At 35.2% G+C, this 25,783-nt stretch overlaps 1 protein-coding gene across 1 annotated transcript in view; it reads right to left on the reverse strand.

Moving 5' to 3' along the window:
• Positions 1-9,651: 9,651 nt before the first annotated feature.
• Positions 9,652-25,783, reverse strand: part of LOC134544366 (eukaryotic translation initiation factor 2 subunit 2) — a 42,122-nt gene continuing 25,990 nt past the window's right edge. Inside the window, exons 5-7 of the mRNA XM_063388476.1 lie at positions 24,204-24,408; positions 14,836-15,109; positions 9,652-10,288 (exon numbers count right to left, since the gene is read on the reverse strand). Of these exons, the coding sequence (XP_063244546.1) occupies positions 10,244-10,288; positions 14,836-15,109; positions 24,204-24,408 (524 nt within the window). The 3' untranslated portion in view covers positions 9,652-10,243. The remainder of the gene's footprint in view (positions 10,289-14,835; positions 15,110-24,203; positions 24,409-25,783) is intronic.

The following is a 25,783-nucleotide window of genomic DNA, read 5'->3' on the forward strand; positions in this document are numbered from 1 at the left end:
GTTTTTGGGTTGAACATCTCATTTGACGGTAAATGATTGTCCTTTTGGGCTGCTGAAAGAATTAGTAACCCTAATAGAGCATCAAACTCACTATCGTTCATTGCTCCAACAGTTTTAGTTAGTGCAGTATAGTTAGCACTCTTTTCCTGAATTTTCATGTTTGGGGAATAAACAATTTGATTTTTAGTTTCATCAGTGAAAAAAAGCCTGAAAATTTCCACAGGTATTAATTTATCTTTAGCAATACCAATGCATCCGGGTGAAATATGAATGACATTCCTCGCTACCGAGGCTCTATTGTGAACAGCTGTTGGCTTGTTAGTCCAACTGTGTCCGTTTTTACCCCTCAGGCTAGTTTTATTGAAAACCACTAAATGTCGATCACCTGTAGGTCCGGGTGTAGCATCAGCATGTTGCGGGGTAGTTGTGCCACTGGTGGATGGTTGTAATGCTGTAGAATCTCTTGAAGGTTGCAGGGTAGTTGTGCCACTAGTGGATAGTTGCGATGATGCATAATGCCCTGAAGGTTTCGGGGTAGATTCGCTACCAGAAGCTGTTTGCGTTGCTGCAAGTCGGTGAGACACAATGGGATTTACTTGACAAGTCTTTTTTTTTCTCACTGGCGGTGACAGTTCTTCTTCTTCCGAACTTGAAAGATCTTACTCTGAATCAGGGTGATAATGTGGGTCTGCATCGGAATCATCTGTACTTATAACGTCATCATATTCCACATGATAGACTTCATTATCTGAACGAGGAGCGCAGTCAGAGTCATCACTATCGTTATCTTGAAGATATTTAAAAATGTCTGTCAGTGCACTTTTTACTCATTTTTATAACATAGTTATTACTAATACCCGTAATTAGAACACAGTATTATCACTTTTCAGTCGATAATAAACCACTAAAAGTAAAATGAGTAAATAATAAAATCAAAACTTAAAAGCTAAACTATCGTAAAATGTACGAGTGATTGTCAGCCGCACTGAAATGACAACCGCCAGCGAAGCGAGACGAACGCTAACTAATGAGGTCGCCCAGTGAGGCACGGAACTGGACGGACGAGTCCAATTATGCCGAATAAGGGGTGGAAGGTACATGAAAACAAAACATGCTCGTGAAATCTACGATAGTTTAGCTTTCTAGGGTTAACATCAACAATAAGTGATGAAAACATGCAACACGTATTCAAAGTTGTTTCACTATTATATCTAAACAGTAATGGAAAAATTTCGTGAACAATTCAAAACACTACATATTTGTGATATTTCAAAATTGAAAACAAAATATCATTGTTTCATCAAACCAGTGTTGCAAGTAATAGCAAATGCAATTCAAGTACATTTGCCTCTATATTTGAATACTTCTGGGTACTACAATTTTTCAATTCAGGTTGTTATTCAGGTATATACAGAAAAAAAAATTCTCTTTAACACAAATATTGTAGACACTGTTAATCTAAAAATAGCCTGATAAAAGAAACTTTTATAGTTTCACTGCAATCTTGACACTACTGCTAAGGCTCATGGATAGGATTTTAAAACGTGTTTGTATTCAGGTGGGGGGATTTGTCAACCAACCAATTCAAAAATGTCTATTTTTATGTTTAGGAAAATAATTCTAACCACTATAATTTTATACAGTTATTATGTATCAGTTATAAATAATTAAATAAATGATTATAATTAAATTGAACATTATACCTTCAAAACTAGTATAAAGTTGTAGTGACAACTCTATGTGCCTACATGCTGTTCGATAAATCTATCTTGTAATTAACTATGTTTGATTTATGTATTTCAAACATAATAATGTACCAAACTAAAGTGTGTAGTCCTAAGAAAATATAAAATCAATTTCCACAGTTAGTTCTGAGTACTATCACACTAAGTTTCAATGTATTCGAAGTGGGCGCCTTATATTAAAGAAAAATAAAAAATAATCTTAAATATAATTCAGATGTGACATTATTAATTAAATATTTTCAGTGTTATTTCATGAATGAATTTTCCATTCAATAGTTCACAAAGGGATTTCCAACAGAAAATACAATGTACATATTAAGTTGTAAACAGATACAGCTTATGTCAGAAATATTAATACCATAATACCTAATTCCAAGCATTGCACAATTGTGTCAATACTAAATATACAATCACAAATAGATAATTATTTGATTGCTCAAAATATATTTATATATTTATTCTGAAACTTGTATACTAAAATAAATATAATTGTATGCTCTGCTTTAGCTCAATGCTTGAAGAGCAGGACTTCAGAGTCTAAATTACTCAAATTCATGTGAATAAGTAAATTAAACAGTGCAAAATTCAACACGTAAGATAAAATAACCTTGTCAGATAAATTAGTTATTTGAATCAGTTGGCAAAGGATTAGTATCAAAATAGGTACATGAATTAAATTTAGCTTGGACATCAAGACAGTGGTACAATATTACCTGTAAGAAACGAACAGTACCTTTAGCATTGTGATATCAAACAACTATCCAACGCTCATAAAGCATAATCAATGTATCGTACAGCTTCCAGCGGCAATTAGCACTTGTCAGGAATCACGATCCTATTCTGGTTCCTGGGGTTTCGGCTGGTAACTCGGCGAACAGGGTCTGAGGTTGGATTCGGCTGTAGATGGTTCTTGGGGATGGTACCATGAAGTCTTCCTTCCTTCGGTCGACATAGGAACTCATTCTTAACTAATGTTAAATTATGGTTTTAAAATAGTTTTCAAACGGTTTTTTATTTATTAAATGTATGTACAAAAATTGAATTCAATGTTATTGTTTAAGAAGGTAATTTTCCCAATACCGCAGGATCTAGGTCTCCATATTGCATAGGATCTAGGGTGTTATATTTATTCCAGATTAATGGAAATATTTTTTATCTCCCCCCTCCCCCCCCCAAATTTTTTAAAATTAGAATCGTTCGGAGAATAACTTAGGTTATCATCTATCCATCAAATTAATAACTTATTCTGAAGTCCAACAAATACACATAACCTAACAACCCCATGTTTACTTGTAGATTGTCAAATATTTATTTTCAACTAAAATTTTTCACATCATTTCTAGGCTTAATATTTTCACAGTGCTGCACCCAACATCTTCTTCCAAAAGTTTTCTTCTTAACTTTTTCCATCTCAAATTTTTAAATAACTCAAAGTAATACCAAATTGCATCCGTTTCAAATTCAAACTATAAGTTTTAAATTTTTAAACGAACAGTGATACCAACACCTACATTCAAAATAACAAATAAATAATGTATTTAGCATGAATGATTTTAAACAACTAAACTAAAGTAAATTTCGAAAATAAAATCAGATTCCTTCATCAAAGTCAAATTATTCAACATATAATTATAAAATTATTTGTTTAAAATAGCTTTCTCACTTTGGCACAAGTCTTTTCTACAGTCTTCAATAAGCCATCATAAGCCCTATCTAGTGACTATGCCCTGGATTTCACATCAAATATAAGCTATCAAAAAAATATTTCCTTGCACAAACTGTTTTATTTACAATAAAAAATAAATATGAATAATTTTTGCACCACTTAGAAAACCATACATTTAACTATCCAAAAACAAAACTAAACACTTGAAAGTAAACGAACATTTAACAGAATTTTTCATTTATCATAGAGAACACTTAAATATAATTATTACAAGTACAATTGTTTTGATGATTCAGCTGGTATAAACTTTAAAAATTTTTCAAAATTTTTTATCTTTTACTATGTGCTTTAGTATCAAAGAAGATTCAGAGCTATAAAATACAAACAGTGCAACCTTAGAGGCATAAACATTAATTAGGCTCTGTTATGTGGACAAAATATATGACACTTAAATGTCTCAGATACACACATTTATTGGGCAATTTCAATTGCAAGAAATTGCATCATTTTGAAACAAGAATTTCACTACAGGCATATTGAATTTTTGCATTCAAGGTTCAGTAAGTACAAATTAAAAATGCAAAACAAGTAAATCAAACAACAGGTACCTTGAGCCTATACACATGAAAATAGTGAATATTTATTAGCAGCTTACCTGTAAAACCCCAATATATCCCAAGTATTGACAAGTTAAACTTAACTCTCGAGTTCTCACTATTTACCTCAATGCCACACAACCGCACTCTACTAACAGAAATAAGAAATAGTCCCTTTGCTCGCTGACCTACTTGAAACTGACATGGGAAAATCAGTTAATTCATGCATTGCAACAGCGGGAACTAGCTTACTACTAAAAACAAGCATGCAGAAAACAGGGAGTTACTAGTTGGATTTTCCTTGTATGGAAATTATGTTTTACTAATGCTCAAATTTAGCACACACAAATACCTTGGCTAGTAAAGTTTCTGTAATAAAAACTACATATACCGTATTTGCTAGCGTAAAGGCCCCGCCCGTGTATACGCCCCCCCTTTTTTGTTTTGTAAACATTTTTGAGAAAAAATTTAAAAACGTTTATCTGAGGGCAGGGCAGCTTGGCATGCATCAAACAGCAAGCCATGTATTGTGAGCGGCGGGAGGTGATTTTGTAAGCGGCAGTGATACAAAGACTGGTATTATAGTTTGTCCGCTCTCAGTAGGACTGTCGTGAGGCGTGACAGACGTACGCAGTTAGTCGTATCTCAAACGACATAAAGATAAAGAAAGCTGGACTCGCGCGCTTGTGTTGATGTGCAGTGTTGTCGGAGAAGAAGAGGGGAAGTGAAGGAGGAAGGGAAGTGGGTGGAGCAGGTACCTACGTAGTCAGCAAGCGCTGCTGGCCGACAGTGTTGCCACGCTTTACGCGCTCCGGCTGTTTCACGCTACACATTGCCTGTCGCAGTGTTTTAGCGTGTGTGTCGTTACCGTAAACGTGAAAATGGGTGGAAAAAGGGGTAGCCACACAGTCGAGTATAAGTTAAAGGTCATTGCTTACGCGACCAAACACACACAATAAACGCGCAGCCACGAAAAAATTTGACGTGGTATTTCTAACACTCCTTTGTCTGGTTGGCTGGCTAGCTGGAAGGAGGGAGGTTAAGCCACGTCTCTGCCTCTCTCCCCCCCTGCCGCAGTGCTGCCTTTCTCTCCCTCCTGCCGCGTCGCTGCCTCTCCCACCCTCCCTCATTAGAACAAAGACGCACGACTTGCCAGTCGTTCTGCCAGCTGTTTCATTTAATAAAAATTTAATTGGCGTTTAAATAAGTTGTGGCGGTAGTTCATTTTGCTTTTATTAAATGTTAGTTTTTCATACCTGAAAAAAAAAAAAATCTATTTTTTCCTCCAAATTCACGTATAGGCCCCCTCCCCTTTTTTGGAGTCGAAAATTCGGGAAAAAAAAGGGGGCTTTATGCGAGTAAATACGGTAGTTAGTAACTTAAAGTTGAGAAAAATTTTTGACTAGTAATATTTTCATTTTGCTAAATTTGGGTACATATGCATACCCAAGCTACTCTTCTCGGGTTCTGGGCAGACACAATGATTTCCGTACAAGTACCCACATTTGGGTACATCTCGCAACACTGTCTCACATGTACTAGTAATGGAAAAAAATAAATTATCAACAACCATGGACTACAACAACACTACAAAGTATGGACACTCCATTATGAGGACTATTAAAAGAATCAAATGCCACAATCAATTTACCACCATGCAGCACAGTAGCATCTTATGTGCTAGATGTATTTGACAAAGCAGACAACACAAATATATACATATATATATACATACACACACATACATACATACATATAGAAAAATTGGATATAAGATGAAATTATCATAAATTGTGTTAAAAATATTGCTGAACTAAAATATAAGTAGTATACCTGGCTACCATTAATGGAAATGGATAAATAACTAAATTATGTAAATATGAGCTCATTTAATCACTAATTTAGGAACACAGCATTAGAATTTTTTTTGCATTTTTCGTGGTTCTGGAAAACAGGGCAAAAAAGAACTAAAGCGAGAGACTGAATGGAAGAAAAAAAAACTGTAAGCGGACCTTTACTTACATCAAATTTTATGTTAGGTAAATGGGCATTCTGAGAACAGTTAAAGCCTATGTAGCGTGAAAAATATCATAAACGCTTATGATTTTACTGCAAACTTTACGTGATGTGTAGCATAATTAATTTATTATATCCAGTTGTTCTTAGCACAATTTTTGGGCGAGCCATGTGCCATATAAAAGTGTAAAACTATTTAAAACAATGCCAGCGCATCAGCTTTCAATAATAACCTTTAAAAACTAATGCACACATACTCTTTGGTCACCATACTATTAATTTTACTAATAAAAATCTAGAGAATTTTTTTAACGATAGAAAAGTAAACACAGCCGCCATCATGGCTACAGCAAAAAAGAAAACATGTCCATTTATGGTTATGGCCAGCAGAGCGGCCTATGGCCAGAAAATTGTGTTGCTAGAATTGCTCCAGCGCAATCACTTTTTAGTTTTTAAACTACCGAAAATGTTACGTAAATAATTAGATAAAATTAAAAAGTCAAGATAAACAAAATTCATTAAAAATTATTTTGCCTTGACACGTTTGATTCCAAAAGACTCTGAGAACGGAATATTGACCGTGCTTACGAGCAGTTGTAATAAACAACTCTTCAATATATTGATTGGTAATTGCTTGACTATTTATTGCGGAAAATAAAACTGATACATCGAAGATCTGTTTATCATTACACTGTGCAAAACAATTTTTTTTAAAATTGGGATACTAATTCTCATCCTTACTACATATTTGAATTTCATATTAAAAAAAATTTTGTTATTGAATTAAGACTAAAGTGATATTCGGACAGGCCTATATAGACTCATTAACAAATTGTATCCTAAACTGTTTTCCCAAAATATTTTCCCCTGTTTACAGCTTTGAACAGTAAAAATAAATACAGTAAAACTCGCTTAAGATGTTCCCGCGTAACACGTTTTCCCGTTTAATAAGTTCAAAAAATTATTCCCTTGATCACTTCCATATATCCTTATGTTAATATTTCCCTTTCATAACGTTTGTCTTTATATATGCTTCCCGCATATAACATTCAGTGTTTATGGGAAAAAAATAAAATAATGTTTATCTTATAGCCTTTGAACAATTTTTAAGGTTAATTTTAAAATTTTTACATATTTCCAAACGTTTAATAGTTAATTTGATCAGAACAAGACCGTCGAAAAACCTGCGCCATCTGTGCGCCATTTCCCCCATTTGAGTGACGAATGATAAACGCCCACGATCGTCGAAACCTGCGCCACACGCTGTTACTTGTGTGTATTTCGACGAACCACGTGCCTGCGTTTGTTTGGACTGAGAGGCTGTTCCACCTGCAGACCATTTTCCCCATTTGTGGCTTAACTGATGAATGAGAAACGCCAACGATCTTCCGAAACCTGTGCCGCATGCCGCACGACCAATCACCTGCTTGCATTCTCAGGGACTAGAGGCTGTTCCATCAGTACACCAATTTTCCAATTCAAGTCACGCGACGAAAACAAAGTAAACCTTATACTACCGCCAGCTATTACTTTCTTTGAATTAGTATTTGCATGTATTTTATTGGAAGTAGTGCGTGACAGTCCGTAATGGCATCTACAAGTAGTGGAGGATCTATTAAACAGAAGGCGTTATCGTTTGAAGATAAACTGAAAATAATTGCTGAAGTTGATGCGAATCCTTTGATACCACGAGTGAGTATGGCAAAAAAACTCGGGATGCCGCCGTCTACTTTGAATGGGATAATGATGAAGCGGGAGCAACTTTTGGCTACTAGTGTTTCTTCGAAGTGTAAGAAAATTAAAACTGGTAAATACGAAGAAATTGAAATGTTACTCTTGGCATGGTTTAAGGAACAGAGGGCACTTGGAATCCCGACAAACGGCCCAATTTTAAGAGAAAAAGCATTACAAATAGCACCTAACCTAGGTGTTGAATTCCATGCTTCAAATGGCTGGCTCGATAGATTTAAGAATAGAGTGGGAATTGTCTATAGAACTGTAAGTGGGGAATCTGAGTGCGTGTGTGATGATACTGTACAGAGTTGGATAAACACAAAATTGCCTGCAATTTTTAAGGATTTTGAACCTAAAAATGTATTTAATGTCAACGAATATGGTTTGTTTTTTAACATGTTGCCTGAAAAAACGTCTCTGTTAAAAAGTGAAACATTCCACGGAGGGAAAAAAAGTAAGGAAAGAGTGACAGTGTTACGGGGTACAAACATGGATGGCACGGAAAAAATGCCATTGCTAGTAATAGGAAAACCAAAAAAACCACGGTGTTTCAACAACATACTCTACCATGTAAGTATGCTAACAACAAGTCTGCGTGGATGAGAGGCAGCATTTTCGAAGATTATGTGAGAGCTTTGGATGCTAAGATGGGGTGCAGAAACAGGAAGATGTTTCTGTTAATGGATCACTGCCTTGCACATCCCAAGGAATTATCCAACCTCAGAAACATCCAAATTGAATTTTTCCCAGCAAATTCAACATCCAGGCTACAGCCTATGGACCAGGGGATTATAAAAATTCTCAAACAGCATTTCCGTAAGCGCCGTGTGTTAAGACTTATAAAACGAATGAAAAGTGCCAAAGATAACGGTTATAAAATCAACATCCTGGACACAATCCATTTTCTGGCTGGATCATGGGAAATGCTTGAGTCAAGTACAATCAGCAATTGCTTTTAGAAAGCAGGCTTTGGTACCCAGAAAGTTGACGATATTTTCCCTGACGATTCAATTGAGGACAGTGACCCAATTGCAGATGCTTCATGCAGTGCAAATTGGGAAACTCTTAAAGAAAAATTAAATTTCTCTTACACTTTAGAAGAATATGCCTCAGTTGATAATTCAGTTCTACCATGTGAGCCACACACAATAGAGGATTTGTGTGCTCAGCACAAGGATGTAGCTGAGGATAAGATCGACGATGGTGACAGTGATGAAGAGGAACCCACTTCCATGCCTACTTTGAAGCCCTGGACCACCCGGAGAAGCTAAGATTATTCGTTCATGGCACACAAAATGATCCAGATAGTGTGCAGAAGAGTTTGTGGGAACTGGAAAACTTTGTGATGCGTCAGTCAGAAAATGTGTTGAAGCAAACAACTTTGACCAAGTATTTTTCAAAACCGTAAATGTTATTGTTTTTTGCCAGTATTTTGATAATTCTTTTTTATTGTGCTTATTAAATTAAATACAGTTTTAAACTTTGTGATGCATTAGTCCAAAAATGTGTTGAAACAAACAAATTTAACCAAGTATTTTTTAAAACAATAAATGTTAGTTATTGCTTTTTTTGCTAGTGTTTTGATAATACTAATTTTAATGTGCTTATTAAATTAAATACAGTTTTAATAATTCAATTTACTGATAAAAAATATGTAATTAGTTATTCCGTTATTCCAGCATGCCAATGATAGTAAGTTTATTTTTGTGTAAATACAGTACATGTCATTTGAGTAAAATCGATTTTTACGTTGGAAATTACTTTTTCCTTTTAAGAAGTTTTCCCTGTTAAGAAGTTTTAAGCATCCAGTCCCTTGAAAAACTTCTTAACAGGGTTTTACTGTAACTGATATCAAGCTAAATTATTTTTACGATACAGAAAGAAAAACAAGAAATCTGTTTTATAATTTATTTTAAGAACATATTACAAGTCTGAGTTGTTTGCAAGATACTTAGGTGACTAAACATGGCCTTCTCCTTAAAATAAAAACAGGCATAATACCAATACGTGAACACATACAAACATTGCACATACAATGCATATTTTAGAAATGGCTTTCAGTGATTCCAAATTTGTTGATAAAGTAAGTACTACAGATTCAAATAAAAAAAATAAAAAAATAATAATAAACCTTAAGTGAAAATAGTTGAATAAATAATCTGATGTCTGTGACTATTCATGCCAATATTTACACTTAGCAGCAGAACAGGCAATAGCTTTCCTACAATTTAGATTTGATGAGACTTCGGAACTTACTTTATGTTGTATGAATATTTTATACACAATATTGCATCATATTGGCTACCTACACTGTACAATGATTAAACTGTAACAATATTAGAGAAACTTAAAGTCAAAAATTTATATACTAACAAAACCAATTATATAATGCTGAATGTTATGTACAATGTAAAAAATAACCAAAAATGTTGCACTTGATGGATATAATAGTTCCTGAAACAATGTACACAGTAAAAAAATTTGCACTAAGCTGTCTTTGCTCTGATTGCAGCACGTTTCCCAGTGACAGCCTGAAAACCAAAACATAAAGTAAAATCAACTCATGTCAAAATTATAGAAAAAAAAAATTGTACCCCCCCCCCCCCCCCAAAAAAAAAACATTTACAAAACACATCAATTCTTGTGACTCCATAGTTTAGTTTATAACACATCTTAATGATAACATTTATTTAGAGTTGGGTTGAGATTTGGTAACTCGAGTCGAGTGAGTAGGTAAACCTTGATTTGGCTTGAAAGTAGAGTTTTTTTACTTAACAGGACGATACTTAACTTTCTTTTTCTTTTAACTTTATACATATTTCACATGAACAACCATTATTTTCCAAACACGTCAAAGCAAAATTTCATATTTACATTCTCACAGTTTTTTTTAACTACAGTTAATTTTACATGACTACACTGCTCAAAAAATGTAGAACTTAAATATTCCGATAATTAATTTCAAAACAATGGAAAAACCATTGTTTTGGAATTGCCTGCTGTAGTCAAAAGCTTTGTAACACATCTAAAAAAACTATGAAAAGAAAATAGTTTTTTCTACTACAACACAATCAATATCACTGTCTGGTATGAACACGAGAGGGATACAGCACGTATAAAGCACATTTATTCCATTTTGATTACGTATATTTCGATTCCAGGTTCAATTCTGGTTCTAATGAAATTTTGGAAATACAAGCAGAAGGTAAACCTAAAAAATAATACTTCAGAAGCCTAAATGTGCATACATTTTCTGAAAATTAACATTTGAAAAGCTTGCAAGTATTGTGAAATTCCTCCCTCCTGTCACAATATTTAACAGTACTGATTGTTGTTTCAATTGATTTACGTCTGCGAACGTTTACATTGAAATTAAAACATGAACAGATCATGAGAGAATTTCTGTTTATATGCGTAAGGCCAATTTTCAACTAACTTCTTTTAATCAAATGAATATTTACGGAAAAGTATTAAAAATATAACATGAAATTATCTTTAGTACACAAAAGACTTTATAACAAAATTGTCATGAATAACATGGTTGGCCAGCATGCGCTACATTATTTACTTTAACATGTCTTCATGATTGCTCGTTGATGTTGGAAGTGAAAGATATTGTTCTAACGAGTGGAGAGAAGAGTCAATGTTGTATTTATGAAATAAAGCTAATACAGTAGAATCCCGCCGATGCAACCCCCCTCTGATGCGTCCATTCCGTTTATATGACCGTTTTTTGAGAAACCGTAAAAAATTTGAGTAAAATCGGCCGAAAAACAAGCCTGTTACACTTTGTTGGGCGCTATGTGTTCACGTTTATCTTGGCGAGCACTGTACTGTAAGCAGGCAGGCATACAAAAGATGGCTAAAAATAGATACCACCCCTCTAGACCTGCCAGCCAATATATTTGTGGGAGGGGGAGACATAGAGATAAAAGAGAGCTAGCCCTGCAGCAAGCGGAAGTGCAAAGTGGTCAAGGTCGACATTTACCGTCACACTCTCGCTAGCTAACGATGCTGCTGGTCGCCAGCCTCACACACACACACACACACACGCGCGCGTACGCACGGCGCATGCTCACTGCTCAGTCACAAAGTATGTTTAAGACCGACCGAGATTGCCAGAGCCTGAAAAGTTTGGACAATTATCCACCCGAGCCCGCCCGAAGTCAAATTTCCCTGCCCGACCATGCCTAACTGACATGCAGGCCTAGTGCCTAAACAACTTACTGTCTGCCCAAGTCGGCAAACACATTTACTTTGCTACGTTCCATTGTCAGTCAGTGAATAAAATACAAGTGTCTGTGTCGCCAGACACTGGCGACTGGCGAGTAGATGCGTGCACCGCCAGCAGCTCCACTCTCCTTCCCCTCACTTCCCCTTTCACACCCCTCCCCTCCTATACGTACCCTACTTCTCGCATTCCTGCACGCCAGCTGGACGGACCACCCGCCACGTACATATTGCTATTGTGTCACGGGACGCAACCTTTCAAACGCCAAACTAATACAGCCCACAAGAGACAAAATATACCTTTAATAATAAGTTATTATTTCAACACTAAATCGTCTGATTTTTCTACACAAAGATGGCGAAAATAGACACGTTGCACTGTGTTGAAATTTTTTTTTCTCGGCAACGGGAGCTCCAATATTGCTTTCTAGGGTATCTTTTTTTCGGGAGACATCATGCTATTTAAATACTGTAATATGAATTTAAAAAGTTGTCTTTTTTGCACCATCATAGACTATTTGAATATGAAATCTATGCGAACAAAGGCGATTTTTTATGTATTTGGATATAGTATTGTGGGGGGGGGGGGGGTTAAAAATTGGCCCGAATTCTCTATTGCGACCATTCCGTTTATAAGTCCGATTTTCCGGAAACCGTGAGGGGTTGCATCAGCGGGATTCTACTGTATACTGAAATGAGTTTACAATGAAATTTAACTTTGGTTAGTACAGTGTTACGGATAAATATAGGTAGGCGATTGTGATCTAACCTTAAAATAATTTACCATGTTTTTAGTATACTAGTGATAGGCAAGTCGCGTAAAGATTACTGCCTGGAAAATACACAATTGTGGCAATAATAAGTTCATATAATTATATTTTACATTCAAACTATCTCGGAAAATACACAATTGTGGCAATAATAAGTTCATATAATTCTAAATATGATACAATTTTTTATATGGTAAAATTCCTCCTTACAGCTTTAGAATTGTCAGTTCTGATTCAAAGTAGAATCAATGCACAGAATAATCAACATGCCCATCCCTAAGCACATATCATATTTTTGGCGGAGAGCTTTATTTTACACTGGTAAAAATAAGAAGTTTGAATTCATGCTTGAAAATGCCTAAGTACTGCCGTTTTTGCCATTGGGACATTCGTTTTAACCAGAAAATGGCACAAGGAAAGGAAAAGTTAATTTTGTCTGTTTAAATTTTTCTTAAGGTTGCATTTTTCACACATAATTTAGGTATGTCCATTTAAAGGCATTCAAAAAGTACTTGTTCATGAAAATAGCCATCTGGGGATGGGTGGATGGTGGTTTTTTCAGCTATTCTCTAACAGGGCATTGTGATAGTTCTACTAGTTTACCATTTTGACGAACTGTTAGCTACATTAAAATAGGTGTTAAACTGTGAGAACAGTTTTTTTAGGTTGGGATAGCTACATTAAAAACACTGTGAAGTGTTAAGAACTACGAAGTTATACGGTAGCTATTTTAACCTAACCACCTGTCCTTACTATTTATTAGCGGTGCACCAATGCGGATACCGATGAATCGTAATCGGCGATTATGGGTACTTACAGATTAATCGTAATCGGCGATTATCTTAACGATTACTTTGCCGATTATCTACGTCCCGGCGTAATTAAGTAGGTTTTTACCGTGTAATATTTTGTTACACATTTTAGGACGAAATACCGTAATATTTGTATATATTACAAAATTCATCTAACTCCGTCATATCAAGATTACAGATATTTCGTTAAGTTTAATAAATCTCATTGCCTCTAACAATAAAAAATACATTTTTCCTACATGTTTATTTACGTTTCGTCTTTTGTTCTGTCTTTTGTTTAGTGGCCTTGTACATTACCTATAGCCAGAGACGTAAAATAGATGGCACGCAATCAAAATACAAGCAGTTGCAGTGGACTCTATGAGAATCGATCTTTTCGAGTCGTAGTAGCGGTTCAAAATCGTGGTCCCGATACCTTTCAGAGTATATCACTGCGTTTTAGAAACTCGTTATGGGCGTCTTTGGTAACATTATCCGTTGTTGTGTTATTTGTATGTGACGTGAAAAGTGAAAAGTATTTATAATTTTATACATTCAGTCAACATTAATAAAATCACATGTGCTAGAATTGGTTTTGAGTCATTTTTATATAATTATAGTGAGATGGCGACTAGGGAGAAAAAAAGTGAAGTGTGGAAACATTTTTCTATAAACTCAAGTGAACAAAATATAACAACATGTTTACATTGTTAAACGGTAATTTCTCAATGCAACCTTATGTGATAGTCGATAATAATGCTAGTTTTCCGCAACAAAAACTTACCCATTGTAAATTACAATTATTAGACTGTAGTTCAAGTTGAAAAAAAAATTTGTTCATTATAATCGGTAACTGAATCAGTATCTGCCGATTATTGCTCTCATAATCGGTAATCTAATCAGTAATCGGTAAAGTCATATCGGTGCACCACTACTATTTATGAAGAAAAAAAAAAGGTAGCAGTGGGTAGTAAACAGAACCTGCAGATTGCCTATCAACACGCTTGACCACTACGCTATGCCGCTGACATGAAAATTCATGAACAATATCCCTCAAACTCTACTTTCAAATCTTTAGAGCTTTTTCTCTCTTTCTAAGGCCCACTTAGGTGAGATATTTAGGGACGGTGAAAGGGGATTCTACTTGCTTCTACTTACGCAGCTTAAACCGAATCTATGAGCCCCAATTTGGACCCTCCCCTTGCAAGCAAGAAATGTTTCTGAAACTAAAATATTCCAACAGCATCTGACAACAACATAGCTCCTGGCACGCTCGAGAGCACTTACCTGGAACCCAGACTTGATGCTGGCCACGGAACACCGCGACCCACACGTCTCACACTGCAGGAAGAACAGTCTCGTGTCCTTCTGCAGGATGGTGTCGGGGGAGCGGCAGGTGTGGCACGTCACGTATTCCTTGATGTATCGCCGCAGAACGTTCTCTATCTGCTTCTGCTGGAAGCGGCCCTTGATGATCAGCTGGTTGTTGCCGTCCACCGATCCGCTCGTACCCAGCTCGGCGAGTAAGAAGTCCAGAAGATGCTTCGGCTGTCGATGCAACCTACATGCAGGGATCCCACTCTTCCTCAGGCCTCCTGCAGCCACAAGCCACTCCAGCTTTTCACACTTACAGGACAGGAAATACAATATGACTAGAGCCACCTGTTTTTCGCGGCACGCGAAATCACAAAATTTTCGCCATAATCTAGGAATTTGCGCGAAATTTACCGCAATGGCGATAAAACGCGAAAGAATCACGAAATGAACGTATTCCTCTCGCTGTTGTGTTTACTTTTATTCGATTGAGCGCTATAAGTCAATCAGACCGTGTTCACGCGAGATATATCGATTATATCGATATTTCGTCGACCAGCTCGTTGCTGTCCACAAAAAACTACCATTTCCAAACAACAGAATAACGAAAACTGCTTACGCTCGATAAATTCAGATGTCATGTTCGCGCTAAAGAATCGACTGGTTTTTGTTTACGTGACAATTACGAGACCTCTGTCTGACCGGGTTAGGTTAAGGTTCATATTGTTAGGTTAGGTAAGGTGCAAAGAGAAAGTTCGAAGTTCTGAGAACTTAAATGTGAGCAATGTGAAGTTGAAACACGTTCTCCAACTCCAATAGTTGCCTACTGGACGTGCGAGAACGATTCGTCAATTTAATATACTTATTCGGTTAGTAGTCGGGAGTGTTGCGGTGTTGTTATTCTGTGATCATTTAGTCTCGTTGTAGATCTTCTTGTTTACTGTTTGCTTTGTCGACTGCGTGTAGTCTACGAAGGTTTAATGTAACGTTACAAAATAAAACGTTTAGAATGGATTTTATATCTCTGACAAAACCAACAATATTTTGATGTGCAAGTATTGTAACGTGTGCATCGAGTGAGCCAGGAAGGATACGTGTTTGAAACACATTAATGGCAGCGCTTCCAACAAAAAGAATAAAGCGTTCGCACAAGCTGCAAAATAATATGAAGCAGCAAATACGTCAGGTGTCAAACGTCAGATTTCACTGACCGACGTAATTTCCCGCACGAAAAAGGCTAAAGAAGACAAACAAGAATTTGTTATGTCAACAGTTCGTGCTTTCATGGAAGCCAATATTCCTTTAGAGAAACTTGATCATCCTAAATTAATGGATTGGATGAACAAGTACATTGAAGGTAGGCCTACTTTTAAAAACATCCTTGATTTACAAACTTTATGAATTTTTTATTATTGTTTTCACAGAAACTAGAAACTACACTGAAATTTGTATAAAAAATTAAATTCCAGTCAATGAGCATAACATTTCAATACACAAGAACTGTAGTGCTTTCTGTACCTAAATAAAACTGAATAAAACCTAAATTCTCATAATATTTTTAACATTTCTTGTTTTAAATTCCTGAAATTCTATCCAAATGTAGGAAATTCCCTAGGCCTAATTATATAACATTCCTGACGTTCCTTACTTTTCCCAGGTACTGGTGATTTGCCTACAGCAAGTAGGCTACGAGATGTGTATGTGCCTCAATTGATACTTGAAGAAGAAAAATGAAGAATGCTGAAAGGGAAAAGCGGGTTTCTATTCTTTGCGATAAAACCACAGACAGAAAGGATCAGTGTGTGTTTTTGGTGCTGGTAAAGATTCTTGAATGTGGTGATAGTTCAGTTCAGAAATTGCTTGTGGGAGGTGTGAAAGTGCTAAAAAATGCAAATGCTACAGAATGCTCTCAAGCAATTGTTTCTGTTATACAGAAACTTGAGATTCTGTATGAAAACATTATTTCCATAACATCTGATTCTGCTCGGTACATGGGGAAATGCATAAACACTATCAGAATCTTAGTTTCTGAAGAACTTCTACACACACAATGCTGGGCACACAAAGTCAACTTGGTGACAAATTTGTGGGCTGTAGAACTCAAAAAGCTTAACGAGTGTGTGACACAAACGAAACATGTTTTTTTGAATACGCGGAAAAGAAAACATGCATACCTATATTTTCTTAAAGAAAAGTATCCTCAAGAATCAGAGAAAGTGAAGCTCTTCCCAATGCCTGTTATCACTAGATGGAACACGTGGTTCAGGAATGTGGAATACCTGAGAGACCATTTGTGTGATGTAGTAGTTGCTTTTTTCAACACCTCCCAAGACGACAGCACGGCCGTGCAATACTTCAAAAATTTGTCTGTGTCAGATACCAAAATAATCCAGTGCCAGGCAGTGTTTCTTGTGGAACACTTCAGCAAGTGCTGCAACTTATTGCAGTTGCTTGAAAGTTCATCAGTTCCCTTAGCTCTAACACTGGACACCAAGCTAAATGATTTGGCAAAATTATTTACTTTGGTGTGTGAAGGATTCTTTTTTCAAATTACCTCTGAAATACTAGACAGGGACAGTTTAGCCTCTCTTTTCAAAGCTTTTTCTTCAAAATGTTTGAATAAGCTAGTAGAACTAAAAGTCATTCATTACAGCAGTTGGTAAACTTTTTGACCCAAGACATGCAATTAACAGTGCCCCTAATGACATTTCTGACTTTAAAATGTATACCACTTTTGAAACAGCTTTCCCCAAGTCAGTATTTGGAAGCATACTCGGAAGTCTGACGCAGAGTCTGATAAAGATGTAGATGTAATGACAATTTTATTGTCTATGAAGTCAGACTTTCCATGATTTGTGGAATGTTCAGTGCAGGCTTTGTGGATTCCTGTCAGCAACGTTGACTCTGAACGAGGTTTCTCTTATTACGGAAACATTATGACAGACAGAAGGACAAGTATATGTGCAGAAAATATGAAGCTGATACTGCAATGGCTTTTCCATCTAGCTAATGTCTGTTGGGCGATAACACTGATAACTGATAACTTCTCCATAAGAAATGAAAAATTTAGGTTTTTAATATGTTCTTTGGGAAGAAAAGTGTTATGTTAATTGTAACTATTTTTGTATACTTTAAATAATTATTAAATTCTTGTTTTTTCTGCATGACTTCAATAAAACTAAAAATTTTAAAGATCACAAATTACCTGAGTTTTTAAAAAGAAATAAAAAAGCATCAAAAAGAAAAAAATTCTAAAAGCGACGAAAATTTTACCGAAATAAGTTTTAAAAATGACGAAAAATACACCGAAATAAGTTTTAAAAATGATGAAAAATACACCGAAATCAACAAAAAAAAATTGACGAAATCTGCCATTTATTTTCACTGCAAACAGGTGGCTCTAAATATGACTATTTGGGTGTCAGTGGTATGTCAACACATTTTATCGTGGAAACTTGCATTATTATCTCCTAAATATACTGTATTTACCCGCAGAAGGGATGCCCGCGTATGAGTAGCCCTTGAATATGGGTCGCACCATATATCTGTTTTGGTTCTAGTAGAATACAAGTGAAGTCTTTATGGTCATGTCTCAGCTTATTGCAGCTAAGGAACAAATGGGTGTTGACCCTTGGTCCTTTGTCTCTTCCCTCTCTATCCTGTATGACCCTTCTTTCACCTCCCCCAGCCAGCACTATATAACAAAAAATACAAAGGAAAAAGATACTATTTTTATACCTGTGTTTTCCTTCCCTTCTATTGTATATATATATATATATATTTTTTACTTGTCCCCATCCCACAAAAGAGTCAGCATTCTACTATTTCTTGTCAGTTTTGTCATGGAATGTTGCAGCACCAAATCTTGTCAAGATAGACACGTGATGATTGTGTACGATTGTGTACGGTGCCAATTCACAAGACATTTACAATGATGAGAGAGGGAGGGAGAACCATAAACACTGCTGCATGGCCACACACACACAACCTCTCCCTATCCTCTGGCTGTTTATTTTTTTTAGATTTTCCCTTTTGCCATATGCCAGGGCTGCCACCACTTTGAAAACAGTATCCTTGATTGAAATGTGAAATATCCTGTAATATCCATGTTTTGAATATAACATATCCTGTAAAATCCTGTACATTAAATAATACAAAAAATATGCAATTTTTATGAAAATTACTTGATCATAATGTACATAACTATACTTCAATCAAAACAATTCAATTTTTAACACTTTATACAAGTATTTACACACACACACACACGTAGCCTACACTTCACCACTGGCAGTATTTAAATATCACTTTTTCAGATGTTTTACCCTATTCCTCATTTCTTCTGTTGGCTGGAATTCTGCCATATTCTTCCTAGAAGAGATATGCAACAAAGCATTTAGCATTGGCGATTCAAGACATGACCTGTGCGCTGTCTTGATAAGGTTGAGCTTACTAAATATCCTTTTCACCCCTGCATTGCTGTGTGGAAGAATAAGCATTGCCTTTGCAAGTTTACAAAGCAGTGGAAAACACGTTTTCCCATTAATTTCATACTGTGACACTATATGCCAGGCCTGCCACCAAATTAGGTTCCTAAATCCTCTGTACAGCATTTAAAAATCCTGTAAAATTTATAGCCGTAATTGACATAATTTATTTTCTGTGGTAATTTTAAATATACATTGCATTCCAAAACATAATTTTAAAAAAATCAAATGAATGTAAACAATTTTTAAGATTTGCCACTTACATTACAAAACTAATAGTTGGTATCACAATAAAATGAAAAGTACCTAATTTAAAAATTTCTCTTCAGTATAGGCTTTGGTGCTTTTCTTATTTACAAACTATAAATACATCCATACAACTGAAGTTATTTACAAGTTAAAAAAAAACAAATGTATTTCACATTATTAACTACTTTTTCATGTTCTGTGCTCTTTTCCGCATCTCATCAGTGGGCTTGTAAGCCAGACCTGCAGATGTTCTAATTTTGCAATGCAACAGCGCATTTAAGATTGGTGATTCCATTGACGATCTGTGAACAGTTTTAACCATATTGAGATTGCTGAAAACCCTTTCCACAGCAGATTTTCTCCAGATGCAGCACCACTCAAAGCAATTACTTTGTACAGATGAGTTTCAACAATTTCACATGGAAAGAACCTTGCTAACACTACAACCTGCCTAGTGACTGTAACATCAGTTGATTCATTAATCATCAGTGTGAAAAATTGTGTTTTCATTGCATAGGCAGAGCTGCCAACCTCAAATCACACCTATCAGTAATGGCAATTAGGTATATGAAAAAAGTACGCGTAAATCATGCACGATAAATTTTTCCTGGGGCATTATAACACACACTCAAGATAAAACAAGGACAATAATATGCAAAAGAAAAAGAAAAATATGAATACAATGCAAATTAATGAATAAAAAAAATATATTTGAACAATACAATCATCTGAATATGTAAGAAATATTAATAATTTTACTGGATATTTTGAATCTTCAATTCAAAGTTAAACTTTAAAGCAACTGTCTTTTTATTTGCTTTTTTTTTATCCTGGTTGGATAAGAAATGTCATGTAAACAAACAAGACAAACACAAGGACTTGTAAACAATAACTGCGTTCGTTACTTTCGTTTCTTCAGATGTAGCGAAAAAACGAAGATATAGTAGATTTATTGCTCGTCACGGCTTTAAAATGTTCTGCATGTTTCTATGATTCAATATGCCGTCTACAGTCATCCCTTCCACCATGTGCAATCGAAAAGTCACACGTGCATACATTACAAAACCGTGGCGTTCCAAACATTTGAAAACGACAAGCATGGCCATTCTTTTGAATATTTAAGTCGAAAGCTCTGAAGACTTGCGTGTTTTTTTTTTCCAGATACACATTATTCTGTCACACGCTTCATTTCTAAAACCGGCACTGAAGAACACAACACTATCGAAAAACATAAACAAATTTCACGTCTGTAGACACGACAAAAACACTATGATGAAAAAAAAAATGGCTTTCAAGAAATAAATTAACAACACAGGTTAGCCAAAGTACCGTACAAAAATTATCGTGATTTAAGTAGCCTTCAAACGATAAGTCTGAGAATATGTACTAGTTGTATCGTACAACGGACGTAATACCATCCCATTATTATTTGTAAACACGAGAATTAATTTACTTATTTCGACAGTACATCGTACATGCGCACACTTACTAGTTCCGTTATTTGTGCAACCAAGCGATGTATTCAAACTGCGTTCACGAAACAAGCACAGCAGAAACGGAATTTTCTCCGTTACCTCGCAGCACAAAGCCTCGTTTCCGTAATAAACCAGCGATGTTCCGTAATTCCGTAATTCGGGGTTAAAATCCGTAATAATTACGGAAAATCCGTAATGGTTGGCAGCTCTGCATAGGTAACATAATCTGCAGCTGATATACCCACAGATTGAATAATTATCTGGCTAGTTTTAGTGCGAGAACAAGGAAAGTTTCTTGCGATTTCACTATCTGGAAACATTTGCGGGACAAGTTTCATGAAATTATCAACGAGTTTCACAGATAAATTGTTTTCACAAACGAAGTTTGCCCATAACAGTTCCGCATCAATTATTTTGTTTGGTTTGGTTTGGTTACAAAACTCGTCAAAGAACAATTCTGATCAGCAGCTCGTTGGTTTTTCGCTTGAACTTGCGTCCTCAAGCCGCCCTTTTTCACGTTCAGTTTCGAGTTGTAAGTCGAACAAACGGCGGTAAATTCAGTTTTGCCACGCCTCAACCATTTCAATTCTTGCTCCCATTCTTTACGATAACGCTGTTTATAAAGTGACCTGTCCGGCGAAGCCTTTAGTTTTTTCTCCATCACAATCAGCTAAGACCATAACTACTACTTAAATCACGTAAGAAGTTTGTAAACAAATGCCGCACCTAAAACATTGTAATGGCAAAAAATACCAATGTTTACTGACGCCATGACACTTCTTAGTGTTTAACTCAACAAACAAAAAACATTTCCCCCGAAACCATAGATATTGTACTTCATGAAACGATATGTGGGAGTATATGTTTTTGGTTTGTGGTTAAACGATTGGAAGTTCCATGGCGCTACACCTAATGTGAGTGTTTGCTTTACTGTTGGATGCTTGTATGGTTTGACCACTTCAAATAGGTAGTTGAATGTAAATATTTACACGAACGTAATTCAAATATGAAAATATCGGCTAAGCGTCGTAAATATCCGTGAATGTCGCCGTTTATCCGTTAGTCCGTTTTAAGCTTCAAATATCCGTGAAAACTGATAAAATCCGTAAAAACGGCAGGCCTGCCATATGCCATCACAGTGGCAGATGACATCACTTACCAGTGGCAGCCGGCTCGCCACCAGACAGGCAGCAGATTGAACAATTTATACTTACTGGTAACATATTTATTAAAAACCAAGACAGGCTAGTTATTTAAGCACATAGTCAACCACACAATGCAATGTTAATTTGTTTTACCCAAAATAAGAAAAAAAAACTTGTATAAGGGTCTGACTACACATTATACAAAAAATCTGCATAAAATGTATTATCAATTTCTCCTGCTTTATAAACAAAATACATAAGAACTGTGGCAATGTTAGTTTTTAAATGTGGAGGAAAGGGCACACAAGGGGGAAAAACAACTTGACATAATTCTCGTGATTTGATGATTGAATTAGGGTTTTAAGTTGCAGCTGTGACTGAATGAGCAAGTGAGGAAAAGAAGAGTATACTGAGAAAACCCTCCAGCCTACTGCCATGTTTGCTACATTTCCCACTTGCGATAAATGAGACTGGACCCTGACTTGACTCCAATCTTGGTGGGATACGAGTGATCCAACCACTCAGCTACCATTAACCCCAGGCTCTCGTAAGTGTTCACTTGCCTGCATGGGACTTAAGTCATTAAAGTGGGGTACTCTGTGGCCATGATTGCAGACTGATATGACTAGTGTTATGAGCAACTTATCTTTACCTGACCCAAATAGTTTTGGAAAACTACTCCTTGTCTTAGGCCTATTAATGCATAGCTATGCAAACAACTAGGCCTGTCCAAGTATTCAAATAGTTTATTATTCGTATTCAATTTGACTTTGCTTACTAACACTTTACAATAAATAATAGTAATTTGTTTACAAATATTTTCGATAATAAATCTTGTAGTGTTAATTCCAAAAATATACTGATTTAATCAGATTGTATACTCTTTGCAATAATGCTTTTATGATTGTCAAACTATTTCTGATTAATATACTCAAATACAAAAACCTGTTTTTTAATTACATATGTAATTAGAAGTAAAATATATTTATTGATTACTTACTACTACTGCAATTACTAAACCGCTGACAAAGACAAGAGCATTAAAATTCTAATATAATTTTTGTATTTTTATAATATAACAAAATTGTATTTAATCACTTGACTTAAAAATAGGACACATACTTGTTAAAACATCAGGGGAATCATGGAATTTTGTAGTAACACCACTTGTAAGATAATGCTTTATTATTTATTAATAACACTTGTTATTAGAAAATTTGACTATAACTATAAAAAAAAGTATTACCCTATTTACTAAAAATAACTAAGTAAATCAAAATCTAGTGAATTTGCCCAATAACTTGATTAATCTGTCAAAAACTTAATGAATGAAAAGACAGAAATGTAAAATCCTGATTAGTCAGAAATTACCTGGTTAGTGAGGTAAAGGCAGATTAATGAGAAACCACCTATTATTCAGATAAAACACTTATTAAAATATTGACAAAGGGAGTTGATCCTTTTATTAATAAAAAAATATATTCAAGAATATGTTACAAGGGAATAATTGACTGGTTTTGATTCTAAACCCACTGGATTCTGAATTTTTACATTGAATTGGAATCGATGGAATCAGCCAATTCCAGAACCAAATCTGACCCAGCACCAATGCATGTGTTTGTTGTACATTAATGTTGACTGCTGAGCGAAGTCATGGGTGAAGGACCATACTATACTATACTGGCTGACACATCAGCTGCTGTAGTGGTGCACAACAAAAATTGTATGTATTATTGCAGCTGACTCAACCAACCTTTCACTGAGTTATTTTTTTTGCTAAGTTATAAGAATTTACACTTTCCATTCCCTACATGCTACCCCCCCCCCCCCCCCCCTTCTCAAAAACACACACACAAGGAACTGGTATTTGCATAGGCTTAAAAACAACTAAAATTAACCATGAATCTTTCTAATAGCACAAGTAATTAAATGGACTGAAGGTAAAAATTTCTCTTGCTTTAAGTTGAAGCTGGTTAAGAACTTACGTTTTACAAATCTCAGTGAAATTTGCAAAAGATGTTTTCTTGGTGCCAATCCGCACGACCTGTGGGGGTCTCATGACGAACTTCTGTTTTTTCCCGGCAACCATATCCGGGTTCTTGTCCCGCATGATGTCGAACACGCGTGTGAGCAGCTCATCATATGTGTAGTCTCGATCATCTCCAAACCATGTCGTCTGGCTGCCTTCAACTGAAAATAATCATTACATACTTTAAAAAACCTAATTAAAAAATATCCTGTTAGCTTGATTTGTATGTTGAAAATAATTAGTTCAAATAAAGTTCTGAATTAACATTTATAAAAAATTAATGATTATTAAATTTATAATTTTAAAACGGAATTGCAAATGATATGGTATGCTACTCATAATAAAGAAATCTTTTAGAATTGCTGTTACACCTTCCTGTAAGTCTAACAACTCTAATTAAAAAAAAAAATATATATATATATATATATATATATATAATCCAAAGTGCACTACTATACAAGGTTTATTACTTACATCTAAGAAAAGCTATTAGAGTTAATATTGTGCTGTACACAAGACAATCCTACCAAGAATCATGCAAGTGAGCTTTGAGTGTTAAGTGAGTGCACAAATTCTAACATAAGCACTCATGTTGCATACCTGCCAGCTCCAGGAATTTACTATTAGGAAGATTTCACAGGAATAAATATTTAAAAGCTTGAACACACAATAAACATGCAATGGGCAAATACTATGAAAACAGGGTATAGTTATATTACCTAAATATATAATAATGATAAATTTAAAAATTTAGGTTCTTTATTATATTTAGTTTTAAGGCTCAACTTGATATTTTTACATTTTTGTCATTTCTTTTATTTAATGTCTATTTATAAAATTCTAACTCAATACCTACATTTCATTTGCTGTCCTGCAACGATGATTTTCAAACAAATATCTATGTACATGTACAATATTATGTTTATTTATTTGTATAAAATCATCATTAATTCATAAATATTTGTTTGCACCAATGGTCACAAGACTAGTGCTGCATAAACTTCTATGACAAATTTGTGCTATGAGTAATGGCTGAATTTTTTTTTTTTTTAACTAAATTAAAATGTATTGGAATTTGGAATGAAACGTTGTTAAGAAAAGTTGAAAGAACTAATATAGTCTTGGGCGTGAATAGACACGTGAACAGCTTCTCCAATCATGAGTAGTCAGTCATAAAGATACTTTGAAATAAGAATTGATAAACTTTGTTAAGTTATGAAAGATAAAATTATATTTATTGAAAAAGTCATCAAGATACTATGAAATAAGAATGGATAAACTTTGTAAAGTTATGAAAGATAAAATTATATTTATAGAAACAAGTAATTTTTTATCCAGTCAAAAAATTTGTTGAGTGTGGCAGTGTTGGCAACATTGACTTGAACTAGTTGATGGAATATTAGTGCTACGAAATTAAATACTCTTAACATCGTGAGTCTTCCTAGTATCCTACAGCAGGGATTGACAGCGCAGAACATTGGACCAGGTATTAGAACACCATAACCAATGTCGTGGAACTTCAAACTAGGGAGTGAT

Source organism: Bacillus rossius, chromosome 1, assembly GCF_032445375.1.
Source record: "Bacillus rossius redtenbacheri isolate Brsri chromosome 1, Brsri_v3, whole genome shotgun sequence".
Classification (NCBI taxonomy): Eukaryota; Metazoa; Arthropoda; class Insecta; order Phasmatodea; family Bacillidae; genus Bacillus; species Bacillus rossius.